This window comes from Nilaparvata lugens, chromosome 3 (genome assembly GCF_014356525.2).
Source record: "Nilaparvata lugens isolate BPH chromosome 3, ASM1435652v1, whole genome shotgun sequence".
NCBI lineage: Eukaryota > Metazoa > Arthropoda > Insecta > Hemiptera > Delphacidae > Nilaparvata > Nilaparvata lugens.
The window spans coordinates 20798811-20816233 of NC_052506.1; the positions used below are offsets into that span (position 1 = coordinate 20798811).

At 32.1% G+C, this 17423-nt stretch overlaps 2 protein-coding genes across 4 annotated transcripts in view; both read right to left on the reverse strand.

The window, feature by feature from the left end:
• Positions 1–1112: 1112 nt before the first annotated feature.
• LOC111057820 (putative glucosylceramidase 4) lies at positions 1113–10093 on the reverse strand. Its single transcript, XM_022345287.2, has 10 exons — positions 9925–10093; positions 7851–8063; positions 7115–7241; positions 6720–6870; positions 5755–5912; positions 4741–4981; positions 3711–3909; positions 2665–2741; positions 1671–2038; positions 1113–1257 (listed from the first exon to the last, which is right to left on the reverse strand). Exons 1-10 carry the CDS (start codon positions 9962–9964, stop codon positions 1161–1163), a joined length of 1671 nt encoding a protein of 556 aa, XP_022200979.2. The 5' UTR covers positions 9965–10093; the 3' UTR covers positions 1113–1160.
• The window catches only part of LOC120350349, a 57473-nt gene continuing 50059 nt past the window's right edge, over positions 10010–17423 (reverse strand). Inside the window, exons 4-5 of one of the 3 annotated variants that reach the window (XR_005570701.1) lie at positions 13208–13336; positions 11480–11667 (exon numbers count right to left, since the gene is read on the reverse strand). Coding sequence is in view for 2 of the 3 variants with exons in the window: in XM_039423246.1 (XP_039279180.1) it covers positions 11630–11667 (38 nt within the window). In the remaining variant the exon portion in view is untranslated. Of the gene's footprint in view, positions 10126–11479; positions 11668–13207; positions 13337–17423 lie in introns of those variants that run through there. The other 2 variants (XM_039423247.1, XM_039423246.1) reach the window with 2 other exon arrangements.

Sequence of the window (17423 nt, forward strand, 5' to 3'; positions counted from 1 at the left end):
TCACTAAAAGAACACAATCAGAACCTGAATTTATAACAAAAAATAATTATGTGAGTGAAATTAGGATGCAAATATAATTCCTGCATATTTTGATTATATTCCATCTTTTAAAACCCTTATTACTTGATGAGAATAGCTCAACCGTATAGCGAACCTGGTGAGGAAAATAATAAACATTATTGGCGGGAAGAAGTCAAAAATTACAAAATAGGCCGAGAATGCTAACAGACCTTTTAACGCTGTGAGAGAACAGAGAATGTATATAAGTTTTTTTAGACACTTCATCAAGGAAACAAATTGATTTAAATACATCAATAAAGCCTAAAATGATTGATAACACAGGATTTATAAGAATTTAATTATTGATTTTCAATAGTCTGTTATTTGAGGCTGACTACTGGAATATCAGAATTCCAAGTTCTTGAATACAATACAATATAAAAAAGGACAATGACTTTTTAAAAGAAAGGTTTTATAAAGGCCTACTGTAAAGATATCTGAAAAAAGCGGTTCATTGAGAATAAAGCTATATGATTGGTCAGCGAGCTATAATCCACTACAAAATACTATTCATGTTGATCTAATTCAGTCAAGAATTTTATAACACTTGGTCTGCTCTCCTATGCAGTATATAATAAAATTTATTGGTTGTTGTTAAATCTCAACTTATTTCTTCTCACAATTATATATATATTCATGAAAAATACTCTTGGAATACTTAGAACGATTTCTGGATTTCCGGTAGCAAAAGTATTGATTGTTGATAAATTTCATGTTTTTATCATTATTTATCATCAAATATACTTAAAATAACTTTCGAAATGACTGAACGGCAATTCCTCAATTATAATAATTGGATCATTAATTCATAAATATATTATATTCCGAATAAAAAATAAAATATAGGAAATTAATGAGTGAATGCTCAATATTCTGTTCATGAAATTATACATACCGTACTGTATATATATTTTAGTTTGTCATATCAATGATATTTTTTTGAATTAACTTGAGCTATTATATTTTTTCTTCCATACTTTAGAATTAATTCATAAAAACTCATAAATAAAGGGAGAGAAGGATGTCAATTATTGAAAATAATAATGAACCAGTAGGTGAAATCAATTTAATTGATCAATTTCTTTAATCGAAATACTCAATCAATATAAAATACTTGTAACGGATTCCGGCTCTAGGAAAATGTAAGCATTTCCTTTTTTGGCATCTTGAATCCAGAATCTCTGTGGCGTTTTCTTCCTGAAATATCCAATTAAAAAGTTAGAAATTACCATAAATATAGAAGAATGATGAATTGAAATGATGAAGAATAACCATTCCTGGTTGTATAAAAATTATACTCAACTTTTCTGGTTTGTCGACAGAATTAAATTTAATAACTTTTTCATGAAGCATGCTATGCAAACCCTAGAAAAGCAAAAATGTAATTATAATACTCTCACTCAAAACAATACACAGTTATCTGTGAATCAATGAATTAATTCCAATTTGATATCACATTTTGTTTTGCAATATTGATCAATTATGTATGATACAAATTTCAGGTGGATGGATCAAGAAATGTTGTAGTAAAGTTTTGTTCGACTCATACTTGTAAAATTAGATTTGAAAAAAATAATTATGTTACTCTTTTAATAACTTTGTCTACTTACGGATTGAATACTATCACTGTATGAGAGCCATCCGGATTGAGAGCAACAATATATCTAACATCTTTGTAGTACAGAAAGAGATGGTAAGCTTTTCCTTCATAGTCTATTCTGGAATACTCATTCAGTTTTTCTCCATCATGAACGCGTCCGTCAAATGTATCCAAGCCACAATCCAAGATAATTGCGTCCGGTTTCAGGAATTTGGAAAAATGTCCAAGAACATAGTACATTGGCTGCTTATAGAACTCATTGGCAGTGGTATTGATTATGATTGGGGCGTCACAGGTCATGTTGATGAGATTGGGACCGCCACCCTCATTTAGAGCCAGGTTCCAATCCATGTATCCATTCACCCAGTGGTTCAAATTCTGTAAGAAATAGATAATAAGTTGTAATGCTACAAATATTTGGCAATACTCGATGAGACCATAATATTCATTAGCCATATCGAGTAGACTGTATACAATACCAATAAGAGTAATTTCTTGAAGTCATTACCGTAGTTGTAGAATTATAGAATGGAAATTGAATAAAAATCAAGTATAAAATGGATTATTATCGTTGCCATAACACCTAAGAAAATGCAAGTAATCACATTTTTCATATTCATTAGTGAGCATGATACTTGATGCTTTGTTAACGTTTTTTTACTGACTGCTAGTGCGATTATTGCTTAGTCTATTTCAAATACTGTTTTTATAATCTACATAGATAGCAGTCTTTAGAGCTCTATCAGATAAAAGAGCAGGAAGATACTTTTGAATCTATCTTGGAAATTCAAAGAATAATAGCCAACACAAACCTCTGAATTTATATGGCATCAAATAGAACAGGAAGGTATATTTTTAGCAACATCATTTTGCATTTCATCATTACGCATGTGTATTGAACAGGATAAACATTTAGAAATTTAGTTGAAAAAATTAATAAGTAGACATTCCTACTAATGTTCAAGTACCGTACTTATAAAACAAAAAAAATCGTTATCACCAACCTCTATAAGACTGGTGGCATACATTTGAGCTCTTTTCCAAGATCCCAACAAGGGTGGACTTGGGTTCAAGCTGGAAACTGAAAAAATACAACATTAAAGATTGAAAATATGAATCATTGAGAAGTATTTTAGGCATTATCATTGGAATTTGGATATAATAATACTATCTTATAAATACTATAAAATCTTTCTAGAGACTCTTATCAGAGTATAGGAATTGTCAAAATGATATGAGATGAATAGAAGAGATAAACATTCAAAATACGCGTATTAGAGGGAAGCAATATGAATTCAGCTCGAATCACGTTATTACACTTGAGCATAGTTTGTACTTCGACACAATGCTCTACCTTAAGGCTGTTTGGTACACTTTTTTGTATTTAAATTGGATAATCTTTTTCAATAAAATTGTTAAGATCATTAGAAGAGTGAGAAAAAATGGCACCTGAGAGTTTTAAGTGATCTAATAAGCGAGTTATGGGAGTTTGAGTCAATGAAATGCTAAATCCGTTTTCTTTCCAGATCATAAACGGCTTCGACTATATTAACAGAACTTCTCTTAAAAATTCAAAAAATGTATTTCTCCAAACTAAAACATTTTATCCCCCATATCGTTCATGAATAAAAAGTAACATTTCTTGTAAATTATATAACTTGTTTATTTTGGCATTAATCGAGAAAAAACGCATATAAGAACAAAGTCAATGGTATACTGAATGTATTAAAAAACTTCAATAGAAAACTCGAAACCGTTTATGATGTGGAAAGAAAACGGAGTTCAACACTTCAACAACCCATAACTCGCTTATTAGACCACTTGAAAATTTCAGTTGCCACTTTTTCTCACTCTTATAATGTTCTTAACAATTATATTGAAAAAGATTATCCAATTCAAATAAAAAAAGTGTACCAAACAGCCTTAAAGATACTCCAGCATTTTATATTCATTTATCTCTTAGAAAAGCATTGCCATGATTCAGAATATTCAATACTAAATAAATTCCATACCATAATTCTATTGTTATTGTATTTCAAGATGTACTTACAGTTCGAAGTGCTATTTCCTTCATCTATAGTCAATAACATGTCCATAATTGCATTAATGCTCGACTCTGTGTAATAGATATTTTTGTCTGGATACTTCTCTTTTATTTTGTCCATAATCTTGGGTGATGCGAAGAAATCCACATACCAGTGCATACCAACACCATCCACATACTTTGCAGCAGTTTCGTTTCTCATTACCTGGAATCATAGAAGACAAAATCATTTATGGTAATAATTCCATTGATTCATGGCTGAAATAAAATCTAGAAAAACTGGAACTTTAGAGATAAATTTATTTCAATTTTCCATTCACCTGTTTTTGAGAAACCTCAACTTCAGAAGGACGATAGATTAATAATTGCACAAAATTTATTATTCAATTCAAATAATGAATAGGCTACTCATAATTGATAATTATTGATAGGCGAATATATAATCTGGAAATAGCCGATGACTGTTTTATAGAAGGCGTCAGAGAGTTCAAATACCTTGGGATAACCCTGACAGCAGAAGATACTACCTTAATTAATCAATAATTATCAATTATGAGTAGCCATAATGAAAGATAGCAGTTGTCAAAGTACAGTTTATGCTATAACTAACAAGTTCATATTGAAGTTGTCTTTCTAGAATGGCTGTTTTAAGAAAATATCTTTATAAATCAAGCGTAGCCTACACTTGTAAGAAACTTTATATTATTAATATCAGGCTACACAATGGTTATGATAAAAGTTTCTATTCTTCAATTAGACTTATTTTTCAAAATTTTAAAATAAAACTTGCTCCAAAATACGCCAAAGTGAATTCTTCTTTGAATGAAGAAATGCATTTTACTGAATGTTGTCATTTTATAAGTTAGGTACCTCTAAATTGAATTAATAAAATGTTTAAAAAAATTTGGAGGAGTAACACATTATTCCTATTCAATGATACTATTTCATATTAATTGCTGTTATAGTACCGTATAGTCTTAGTCTACCTATATTTCATTGTATTACTTTGAATGAATATTGGAAACTAAAAACTCACAATGTCCATCCACCACTGAGCATAATGTCGCATATCGTCCAGAACAACAATTGACTTATTTACAAATCCATTTTTCTCCAGAGCAGGACCCAAATTGTTGGCAATCCATTCCCTCTGCTCTTCAGGCATCATCACCATATTTTCTATGTCAATGTCTTTGAACCCCACCAGAGTGATTGGCTCATTATTCGGAGTCAGTCCCCACAGCTCAATGCTATTGTTCCTGAACGCTTCGAAGATTCTGGAAATGGATAAGTACTGTAACATGTATTATATAAACACAAAATATAATTCTTAGGTTATGCAAGTACCTAGAGTGTAAACGTAAAGTAGTCTATTGCTTCATTGCATTGAGGTATAATAAAGTTGGTAACTGGTTACTGAAGTTGGTTACTTAGAAATAATAATTGAAAGTAAGCATTTCGTAAATTATATAAATCATATCACGTGAAAAGTTTTATTGTTGTTTCAGTCGATTATTATCATTAACTTGAGATAGCGAATTATGAAAAATTCTTCAAAGACTTCAAAAGTAATAGTAGATAGCTCCTATTGAAAGAAGATGAACTATAAAATTATTATGGTATTTCAAAATAAATACAACATATCATTTTTCTAAAGTCTATCACATCTAACTACCACTTTGTCTAAGATATGACCTGAAACTAATCTTTAATCAATCAATTCTTATCATTCCACTTCTTATTGATAAACTGATGTCCGGTTGCAGAGTCGTCACATAAAATTAAAAACATGCAATAAACTCATTTAAGTAGCCATAACTCCACTTTTCGTTGCACAGATGCGAAAAGTAAACTATAGCTCACATAAAACTAAAAACGCCCGATTAGACTTTTATATACTTCAAAACTTTTAAGACTTTACTTTTAATTTTAGACTTTTAAGACTCTTATATTATTCGTCTTTCCAGTTATTAAGGTATTATTTCGGAATATGGAATTCACACTAAAAAGATATCCATTATTTCTAAATATGAAATTCAGGCTCACTTACTTGACAAGGTAGTTAGCCCAAGTTTGTCTGTGCTCTGGATTGAGATACTGATTCATTTTGTTGCCTTGCCTTTTCATCCATTTGGGAGCTGACCACGCAGATCCCATTAGTTTTAATTCTCTCTTACTCAAAGAGTTTGCTCGTTGAATCGGACCTATCTGCAAAATATCTTATTTGAATTTCACAAATTTCAAGGTAGAAGCAAATAATTCTATAATTTGCATTTGTAATTTTTAATATGATTCATATAAACTACTTTGTTGCATAATAATTCATATATCTTGAAAATTAAAGAAAAGATTATGTATTGATGATAACTATAAAAGTTAAGCCACATAAATTCTAGTGGGTATATTGATAAGTTTCAGCAGAGATGTAGTAAGATATAGTTTTCGTTACTCTATGGTTTCAGGCTCAATTATACTGCGTTTAAGCAATGTTTTTAGTGTGGTGATTGGTTAACAATATCTTGTTAAGGACAAAATTTTACATTATCATTTCGAAATATACCTACCATTTCATAGGAGAAATGTGATCAAATATTGAAGTTGAATAGAACTTAAGCGTAATGAGCACTCATAGATTTCAGCGATAATGTTTACTACAACTTGATTTACCATTGATTATGTTTTTACAGGTTTCATGTATTTATAGAGGCTAATTATATTTTTTCGATGTGTATCCATCACATCCTAATGTGAAACCAGATTCACATTTCTGTATTGGAATATTTGCCAAAAGTAAGTTCTATTTCGTCCTCACTCGGATGGACAATATAGAAACCATTGTTTCATAAAATCGTCTCATGAAATATGTTTTTAATATCAATATATTGTCAAACAATTTCTGTTCAGGAGAAAACCTTTATATACCAACTAAAATTTGATATGAATTCCTCATACAATTCAATAAATTCACAGCATGCTAATAAATTTTCAATTTTAAACTATCCAGAACACACCAACCTTGTATAAGAAGTCACTCTCAGTCAAGTTGAAAGTGTGTAGTGAAGTATCATTGTCCTCAACATAACTGTAGGCATTCAATGAGAAGTCACTGCTACCAAATACCACTCTATTGAATGTGTACTCTATTCCATCTTCAGAAAAGTAGGATCTGTGAAAAATGGTCATATTCATTTCTGCCATGTTATAATTGATTCAAAAGGGAATTATGAATACTATGATGAACTTATATTGGATACATAGTAGCATCATGCTATGTACCATGGTGGTACATAGAGCCTGAAAAAATTGAAAAGACATAATCATAAATGTGTTGCAAAATTATAACTTAATGATATAATTCAAAGTACGCGTAGAGTTGAAGATGATGAAATGTTAATAATTATCCTACTGACTTTAGAAGATGATCCTGAGTATCTCTTGTAAGATTGTTGAAAGAAAATCCAAATGAATCAGTAAAAGCTCCACCAACTCCAATAATCGATTGTCGTTTCTTTGTATCATCCACTTGCACACGATAGCCTGTGAATACAGATTCAAGATTATTTATTATTTAGTCTATGATGTGAATTTAACAATTTTATTAAAGTTAGAAACATGAAATCCATTTTCTTCATTTTATTTCAGAAGGCAAGAGAAATTATTGATAAAAAACAAAGGTATTTTTGATTGTTTAAAATATTGATTAAGATCCCAAACTTCACCTGTGATTATTAACTACAAACTACCGTACAGAATAATTCTAAAAAAATAAACCATATATATTGATTTTTTCAATTGACAAAAAATAATATTCAACTCGGAACATTATTTAGTGTTTTCCTTCAACCTATTTACAGAATGTATTATAATTTGTTATTCATGTTGTATGAATGAGATTTTTCAGTAATTTTTCATGACGAATCATCATCCAAAATGAGAGGAGTATACCATTAGTAACAGCATGTATCCTCTTATTTGAATGATGGATAATGAACTTCCATTTGTACAATTACTGAAGAAAGATATATTTGGAAACTAATAATAATAATATAGATGCAAAATGAAGTTCTAATTCTAACTTGAACCCTTTTTTAAAGATTTATTTAGATTCATTACTCAATGTCTTCCAAATTGTAAAAAGGGAATTACCTGTGGGTGGGTGTTCTTGCACATTTCGGAAATAGCCAAGATGATGGTTGAAACCAGGACTTGAACTGCTGGTGAAATACACATGAAACTGCCTGTCTTTCAGTTTGGAAGGAGGCTTGATTGTGTCACAATATGTAGAGTTGCAAACACATACAAACCCAGATTTCGTTTCTTTGACACTGCATGGTTTATTTAATGAATTAGCAATGCCCGCTGAAATTATATAGAAGAATGTTGAGAATATGGTAGACTACTAAGCTTTGAATGCATTCCCTCTGGATAAAAATGTATATGGTATCACATTCAGTCATCAAACACTATATGCATCAAAATCCAAGGAATATTATGTTCAAATATGATATAATATCCCATTGTTATCATCAACCACTAAACATGTCCACTACGGTATTCTAAAATATTTGATTCAGGGTCTACTTCAATAAATAGAACAGGTGAAATAATGATAATGGATGTGGAATAAGCTAAACAAGCAAATCAAGAGAATATTGAATAGTTCAGTGCAGGTACTTTACAAAGGGCAAATTTCCAAGTAAATTTGAGCTACCAAGCAGGTACCGTACCTTATTTATCAGACACAAAACCATAATTTCAGATCATTCGATTGATAAAGGATAGGATACCCGCGTACAAAGCCCTTTAAAACGACAAACAGAATAATAATAACATACGCCACTTCTATTTTAACTATTGTATTTTAAAATAACTTTAAAGTGAAAAATCACTCACATTCTTTGGTGTGGTGACTTTGGTGTAACTGTTTCTGTCGGGCTTGAGAATGAATGTGCAATACCAGCACGAAACGGTCGTCGCCACACCAAAGAATGTGAGTGTTTTTTTCACTTTGAAGTTATTTTAAAATACAATAGTTATAATAATAGTGAAAACAAGATGGATAACCAACAAGGAACTTCTATTTCCATCATGCATAACACTATTTGATAATTATAATGAATTAGAGAGTTGAAATGGAGTTTTTGTGATTATTATTTATTCGATTGAAATTATTATTTTGAGAGCTCATACCACATCACTCACTTTATTCAAGTCATTAAACAAAAATTCAATAAAATTACAGTAATTACTATTTTTTATTTCTTATTATTATTCATTAAAGCAGAACGATACGAATAGAAATGCATCTTCTATAGGCCTAATAAAGGATCATCTTCTAAAGGATCATATTCATTAAAATTGTTCATTTTTGGAATTGGAATGTATCTTATTTAATGATGAATGACTAGGAATATGAAAATCAAGCAGAGGAATAAAATATCCAATATACCTGGGAAAACAATAATAATATTTAAAATTGATTGAAATGACAGTATTGCATTCATTGATAGATAGGCTCATATTTCATACTCAATATTTTTCTACTAAATATTCAATTTCTTTTGAATTCATTCAATGTAAAAAACGAGACTGATTGCTAAGGTGATTGTAATAATGTTATGCAATATTTTGCTACATAGGCTTCAGCCTGGCAACATTTGTCTAAATAAATGGAATAAATGAATATAGCATATACCATGTAATTGCTTATCATTAAATACCTCATAATATCGGTTTCATTGAATTTATATTTTGTCTTTATCATTTAGAAATCTCAATTACTCAAGATCATTGAACAGTAGATAAAGTTTTGGTATCATTGAAATAAAGTAATCAATCAAGTACCTGCATTGGATAATGAAGGTAATGTTTGCTTGATTCGGAATTTTTATTATTTTTTTTTGCATATCCACTCTCATTATTATTATAGATTTACTGGCAATTGGATGGTTATTGGAGAATCTCACTTTTCCTTCCTTTCAAGATTATAAAATTGAAATTGTGTAATGAGCTACTAACTACGAATAGGTAACTTATATGCTTTTAATCTTGATCCATATTAATTATCTCAATAAAAATTACAATAAATTGTGAAATCAATTCAAATTTACTTTTTTGTAGAATTAATAGCTATCAAGCTTACTGAATTGTACCAATTCTATTATTATGATTAAATTGATGTTTTGATTTTGCTTTTAAATGGTTCAATTCAGGTACTCACCGAGAGCTCCTAGGAATATCAACAAAAGAAACTTGTGCATTGTATTCTCAACAACCTGTCTGACATGAAGTTTGAGAAGTGACTGTGATTGTTAACATGGCATTGGAAACTCGCACTTATTCTCCAAACTGTTGAGATTTCATAGCATTTCAATTAATTATGTAATTCACCTCTTCCTAGTACCTACTTAGCCTAGTAGACCTATAACAAAAAGATAATACATGAAGTGATAAGATATAACTTTACTCACTTCAATTCCCATTCTACTATAAAACTGAATAAATAATTATTACCCAATTTACACTATGAACAGAGAAATTTCTCTCAGAGAACAGTGGAATTTCTCCATAATAAGGTGAAATGAAAGCGATATTGTCAGTTCCACATAATTTGAGGAATTAAATTTTCGACATGGTGAAATAGCTCAATTAAGTTACAGCTTTTGTTCATATGTTTATTCACAAAAGTACAGGACATTCCAGTTCATAGGTTCCTACATCTTTGAATAATTTGTGTAATTAAATTATGTGGAACTGACAATATCGTTTTATTTTTCACCTTAATTAGTATTGTTCAGTTTGTAATACGATATATATACTTTCTAGTTCAAGAAAGGTTGGACTGTTCGGATTTATAAGAATTAGTACTGTTCTACTATTAATACTATTTATATATTTATACTATAAATATGAATATTATATATTTATTATTAATACTATTAAAAAATAAAGTTTATTATTTTCATTTCATACCGTACCAGTTCACAGGCTTCTACATCTTGGATTAATTTGTGGAATTAAATTATGTAGAGCTGACAATATCGTTTTTATTCTACCTTAATTATTATTACTCAGTTTGTAATATACCTCCTAGTTCAAGAAAAGTTGGACTGATCAGATTTATCAGAATGTATACTGTTTGAAACTTCAAAAGGAATTAAGTGAACACTCATCAGAGTGGTCTTTTATTCTCATAAGTTACCCTACTAGCTAGAAAGGTTGATTTTTCTAGAATAGAGAAAGAAGTGATAGCTCTTCTTACTGTTGGTGAAATATTTCATTCTTGTTGATTTCAAATAATAGCTAGTCTATTTTAGATTGGTAGCCAATCAATTCGAAATAAATTGAACACTCTCCATTAAGAAATGTCGAATTTTTCTATATTTATGATGAGCTATGAGCTGTAAAAAAATATCTAAATTTTACATGTATATCGACCGATTGACAATTTGAATCAAAATCTCAACCTCCAACTGAAGATGAAAAAATGAAAAAAATATTTACTAGGCGGAGATAGGACTTTTAAGTTCTCTCTGTCACTCAACCTCGAAATATTTATTCATTTATTTATTTTATTTATTTTATCAAAATATGATGATGCATTGAGCATAGAAACCCTGGGGTTTTGTGAAAATAAAACATCACCAGTAGAATTCAAACATATTGAGTTTTTATTTCAACGTGAAATAAATATTTGATAATTTCTTTTGAATACTGATGAATTGAAAATAATAGGCTACTGACTGTTTTGCAAGGTATGAGGTATGAATGCCGAGGTATGAGAGATGATCATTATTCGAAGATCCAAGAGATTTTCCACAAGAAAATCAACCAAAATCCCTAGTGAAATCTTTCATAACATCTTTTGGGACATTATCAACACTTGAACCAACAAAATCTCAGTTTATGTAAGGCAAGTCGATTAATCATATGAGATGTCCATAGCAGGAAGACATTCCACAAACTGGAACAAAAGGACATCGCAATGGCCATTATCAAGTGTGTAGATTATATTCACATATATACTCACACATTCTGTAGAATGTATTAAGTGTTAAGCACAGGCAAATTCCAGGATTTATTATTGCTCTCTATTATCGTTATAGTAGGAGTGAGGAGTCTAATTTGGCTCAATATGATATCATATTTTTATAATATTGTGAAGAGAATTTCTGATTTATTTATAGATGAGAAAAGTATTACATAATAATTTCTATTATTCTTCAATGTTGTTTTCCATCACGAACTGCTTATTTTTAAATCACTCTTTGCTATTAGAAAAAATATCTGACTGCTAGTCGTTTTTTCTAATAGCAAAAAGTAATTTCTATTATGATGAACACAAATAATAGGTTGATTTTCATTCGTGAGTGAATTGTGCACAAACGATTTATTATGGATCTTACTGATGGCAGAAATCATGAATAGCAACAAGTTCATTGCAAAGTTTCAAGCGATGATGCATGACAAGAGATAATATGCATAATAATTTATTCCAATAGGGCTAATTGAATTTTTTATTATTAATGAAGAAATAATTTCAAAGTACCTTTTTTCAAAGCTTTTTCATAATTATAAGCTTTTATAGACACATTTTGTTGAGTCTTATGTACATGTTTATATAAAAACTCTTGAAAAAGGGAACTATGGAATTATTTCTTTATTACCGTAATCAATATCTATACATGCGTAGATATGGTTTGAAGGAAAATATGGAATATAATATTATTATACTCTCTTTCAAGAAGTGTTGTCCTTAAGGTAAAGGAAATAAACGTTAAAAGATTATGAAAAAAATCTTGCCACTCAGCTACTCTAAAGCGTCTCTGGTGAGAGTGATGTGGCCCGCACCCCCTGTTGAGTATGTTTGAGATAAGACTCTTATGTGTGATAAATGGCGAAGGATTTGAATTACACAAATTTAAGCAATTCTGAAGAATTATTTGAGTTGACACAATTATATCGTTTTGCTCTGATCTTGTCAATTTTTAAAATTGTTATAGTTTTTCATAAGGTTATTATTTTATCTATAGTGTGATCAACGTTTTCTGTTACAGTAGTCCTTATTATCTTACACTTTATTGACGAGAGTTCAGATTGAGATTATACATATGCCAATCTTCTAAGGTATCATAGACCAAAGTTATTAGTACATATGAATTAGACAGAATGTTGATTATAGACTGTTCTCATCATATTTGGCATATGAAGCAATGATGACGATATTATAATACTGATGATTATACAATGTATCTTACGTTACCATGAATAATACAGTGCTATGAACATCTCTTTATAAAAATAGGTAGGCGGAGACTCAATAAATTTCCATTTTGTTGAGACAATCTAACATAATTTGAAAATTATTAATTTTACCATACATGGACAGTGAAAATACAACATTTGCCAAGTATATGCTTTTTCTCAATTAATTATTCTCTTTTCCTGCATTTTTAATGGGCGCGTTCGATGTTTACATACTGTCATACTCTGAAAATACTCACCTATTGAACCAATTATTCTACTATTGAATTCATCAGGTTCAATTCTACTCTTGAATCCCTTATCAGCACAAAATTATTAGCTATTATGTGTGGAAAAAGGCAATCTTCAATTCCAAGGTAATCGCTGGTCTGTAAAAAGGAAAAACTCACACAAATATTCAATAGAGACTTGGGACACATATTATAAAGGATGAACCATTCACGAATGGCTGTTAGATTCAAAGCAAAAATCATTACCACTCGAGACTTATTGATTCAAAGCTGGAATCATCACTATTGCTATTTGATTTGGGTAGAAGAAGACATAAATTATATAAATATTGATTTTATGAATGTTCTCAATCGATGAGCGAGTTCGGAATAATTAAGGTGATAAGAGTGGATTAATCATCAAAATCCCGGTTTACATTATTTTTTTAATGCATATTGATGTAATGAATGTGTGGTTAACCGATAAATGAGATTGGGATAACTTGGGTGATAAAAGTGGTTTAATCACCAGAATCCCGGTTTCAAGAAGTCAGCAATAAAAATCGCAATACACAAACAACGCAAATCAATTACTCGGACAACATGGGGCTATTCTGCATTGTAAAGCTGGAATCGATTCTATTCTGGACATGATGTAGCCTTGGACCTGTATATTGCGCGCGTTTGTTTGAGCTGGTGCCGATGATGGGGGGGGGGGGTACTCGGGTCCCGGATCGGACCTCCGTTAATTAACCTGCTGCTGCTGCGCCGATCTATAGACAGTACAGATGTTGATCTATACAGGGATGGCAGCTAGCAAAGCGTGTGTGTGTGTGTGTGTGTGTGTGGTAGTAATGCACAGCAGTTTTTGTGTGCGTTTGATGTGATGAATAATACAAGAGGGTGTGTGGGTTGAGAGGGGGTGGGGTAGGGGTGGGTTTGCAGCCTCCGGTACAGGAGCAGAGATCAATATCTGGTTGTCATGGGTAACGGGAGCGAGCAGACAGGGTGACGCTGAGTCCCGGGCCACGGCCAGTGGGGGTGAGGGTGGGGGTGGGTGCCCCTGATTATCCGGGTTTTAACTGCACACACACCCCCTTCAAACCCTCACCACCCCTCACCACCCAAACTGCATGATGTGTCGACCAAAGTGTGAGAGGCGCGTTGGGCTCAGACCCCTGGTCCAGGCCTTTTCAATTTCACTTGCTTTGCCTCTCCCTTCTCAGTCCATCCCTTACACGCTCGCTCTGTCTCTCTCCCCGTAGCTCTCCGCCTCCATCTAGGCCTACTACCTACGTACCTCGTTCAGCACGGCAGGGAAGGCGTTGTTTAGTTTCACTTTCCTCCACAATTTGCATCACTCGAATAGTACGATAGTAGAATATTAGATAGTAGAGGCTTGCTGACAAAGTTGACTGCTCTACTATTCATGTAAGGTATTCATTGAGAACTAGTTCCAATGGGTTGCTTTTTTGTATACAATCTAGCTTAACTTGAATATTATGATAGTATAGACTTCATGACAGAGTGGGCTATTCTACAATCCAATTAACGAGAAACTCTTGATGACAAATTGGAATGCTCCACAATTCATGTAGAGTTTGCATTGAAAAAGAAAATCAGATGAATCAAATTAAATCAATCCACTTTTTGCATACGATCTAGAAACACTTCAACAGTATGATAGTTGAGACTTCATTAAAATATAGGCTACTCCACAATTCTATGTTAGGTTTACATTGGAAAAGGAGATCCTATGAGTTGCTTCAGATCCAGTTTACTGTACAATCTAGCAAAACTTGAATAGTATGATACTAGATATGACAAATTGGGCTACTTAAAGGAGATCCCATTTAGTTTCAGTACAGTTTCCTGTAGAATCCAGCAACGTTATTGAATAGCATGACAGTAAAGGCTTCAAGGAAAAATTGTCTGCTCCGTGTTTTTTTCTATTGGACAAGAATATTGAATAGAATCCAACATAATTATAATTAATCAACATCATTCGCATGATGTGATCTATTGTAAGAATCCAAGTTACACGACTTTTGCAACAATGTATTCTCATCTGAAGTACAAAACTAGTAAAAAATTCACAAATTGAACATTTAGATCACACAAGGAAGGAATGAATATATGACTAGGCTAACACGTCTATTAGATTGTACACAGTCAGAACTGAAAAATCTTTTCAAACCAAATATTTTTTTCGAGTAATCGATTCAGTACATAGCAATCCAACAAAATGGGTCAGCTATTCAAATCAAACCAGAATATCATTGAATAAACAAGACATTATAATTCTCTGATTATCAGCTCCTAATTATATGATAGTCACACATATATTCACATAATCTACATTTTCATTTGACAAGATGTATCGAAAAATTGCCAAGTTTCACTAGAAAAGACACTGCACGGAGTTGAATAGGTGAAATTCAGTTTCACTAGTGACGATTCTCTTGTTCCTTGACCCTGCAAACGAGATATTCACTCCACAATATACCATTGTGTTATTCTAGAAGCTGAAGAAAAACTATTGAAACTGAATTTCACTCTCTGAATTCACCATTTCCCTGAAACTACATCAGCGCGTGTTGTGTGGTAATGGGAATAGAGTTGGCGTAATCTATTTCAATTTCATACAGCATCGCTGGAGAGAGCATCCGTTTTTATTGTTGCAGATAGCAATGTGCAACACTAGTGCGTTACACAAAAGCCTGCCGCCTTAATGCAGAATTCAAAAGCATTACTTCCGAGCAGAAAGCACACAATAAGTCTGCGTTATCAGGCCATCATGTTATCTCGTCTTTTATGCTTTTCTTGTGGGAAGTGAGCGGGAAAGGTGGCACAATATTCGTTGTTCACGACTTTTCGGAAAATTTTCGGTATTGACGAAAGGCGAAGGAAGGCTGGAAGGGGGAGGAATGAGGAAGAGAAAGTGGGGGGTAATGGAAGGGATGCTGCAATCAATAACGGCAGGATTAGAACAGGATAAATCACGGCTGATATAAGAGGGGCTGCGGAGCAAAGCACGGTCTCGAGATGAGGATTGATGCTCCATATTGTGCGGAACGCTTTATGCCCTCACAATATACTGCGTTCCAGCGAAAACCTTTATTGGGCGGCCATAATGCCGATATGTTCATTTTATGAAGATTCATGATACAAATAATATTATGACCTGGAAGCTTGTATGATTTTACCCTCTTATCAGTGTTTGAGATTCGAATTAGTTTAGTATTCAAGCATTATTCCTCTTGGGGTTCACGCTCAGCAAGAGTGAATACAAGCCAAGTGGGGATCAAGTCACTAAATATACCAAAAACAAGTACGGATTCAGGCCTACGAGTACTGTGAATAATATATCAACCTATCTATAACAATGTATCCACATTAATTGATTGCATTTATAAGCAATTTAAAGAACGATTCAAGGCTATTTGATTTTTTAGTTATAAGTGATTTGAAGAAATGATCCAGCCATTTGATGATGTATTCATAAACGGGGTTGAGGAAACGAGAAGGGGCCTCCGAAAACAATGAATGGACTGGTAGAAGTTCTAGTGACCCTTTAGTGGTCGCCTATTGTTATTGAATTTCGACATTTTCTTGGTCTATTGCTAAGTTTTCCACTCTGAGGAATATTTTGGTGGACCAGTCTGGTTACTTAAAGGCAATTTCAGCTGTAAACCAGAGGTAGCCTACAGTGATTGGATAAACACACGCATTACTATCGATGATGCGTACAAATTTAGTCAAACGTACGTGTTGTGTAAAGCCCACATCGATTTTTGGACATGCATTTGTAAATTCTACGAGAATATATGGAACTTGACAAATACATGATACACATATGTTTGCTAAGTTGTGTTCAATCTATAATAGAATTTGAAAGGACGCCAAAAAATCGAACGTTCAATAAGTATCGAATTGTATGTAACTCAAGTTGGTCTGTATACAGCTTGTGAACAAGTTGAGTTTCATCAAATGAACCATTGGGAATAATACAATTTTACAAGTACTGGATCACTGACTTAGATTCAATAATTGTATAAAAAACAAGTAACAGATGTAAGGTGCAAAGTAATAGATAAGTTGGTTCTAACAGCTACCAGCTAGAATTACCTTCAAGAAAGCACACGGGACCACTAATGAGGGTAATGAAGCGGAATCAGAGGACTATAGAGTATGGTAGTTGAGAGTTAGAGGATGAACTTTTTAGGAACAATAGCCCAGTATACAG

Excerpts from the sequence above, each read along its gene's own strand:
- LOC111057820 (XM_022345287.2), bottom strand. The coding sequence starts at position 9,964 with ATGCACAAGTTTCTTTTGTTGATATTCCTAGGAGCTCTCG. Across the intron at positions 5,913-6,719 it reads AGAGTGACTTCTTATACAAG|ATAGGTCCGATTCAACGAGC; the intron begins GTTGGTGTGTTC and ends GATATTTTGCAG. Across the intron at positions 1,258-1,670 it reads ACAGTGATAGTATTCAATCC|GAAGAAAACGCCACAGAGAT; the intron begins GTAAGTAGACAA and ends TGGATATTTCAG.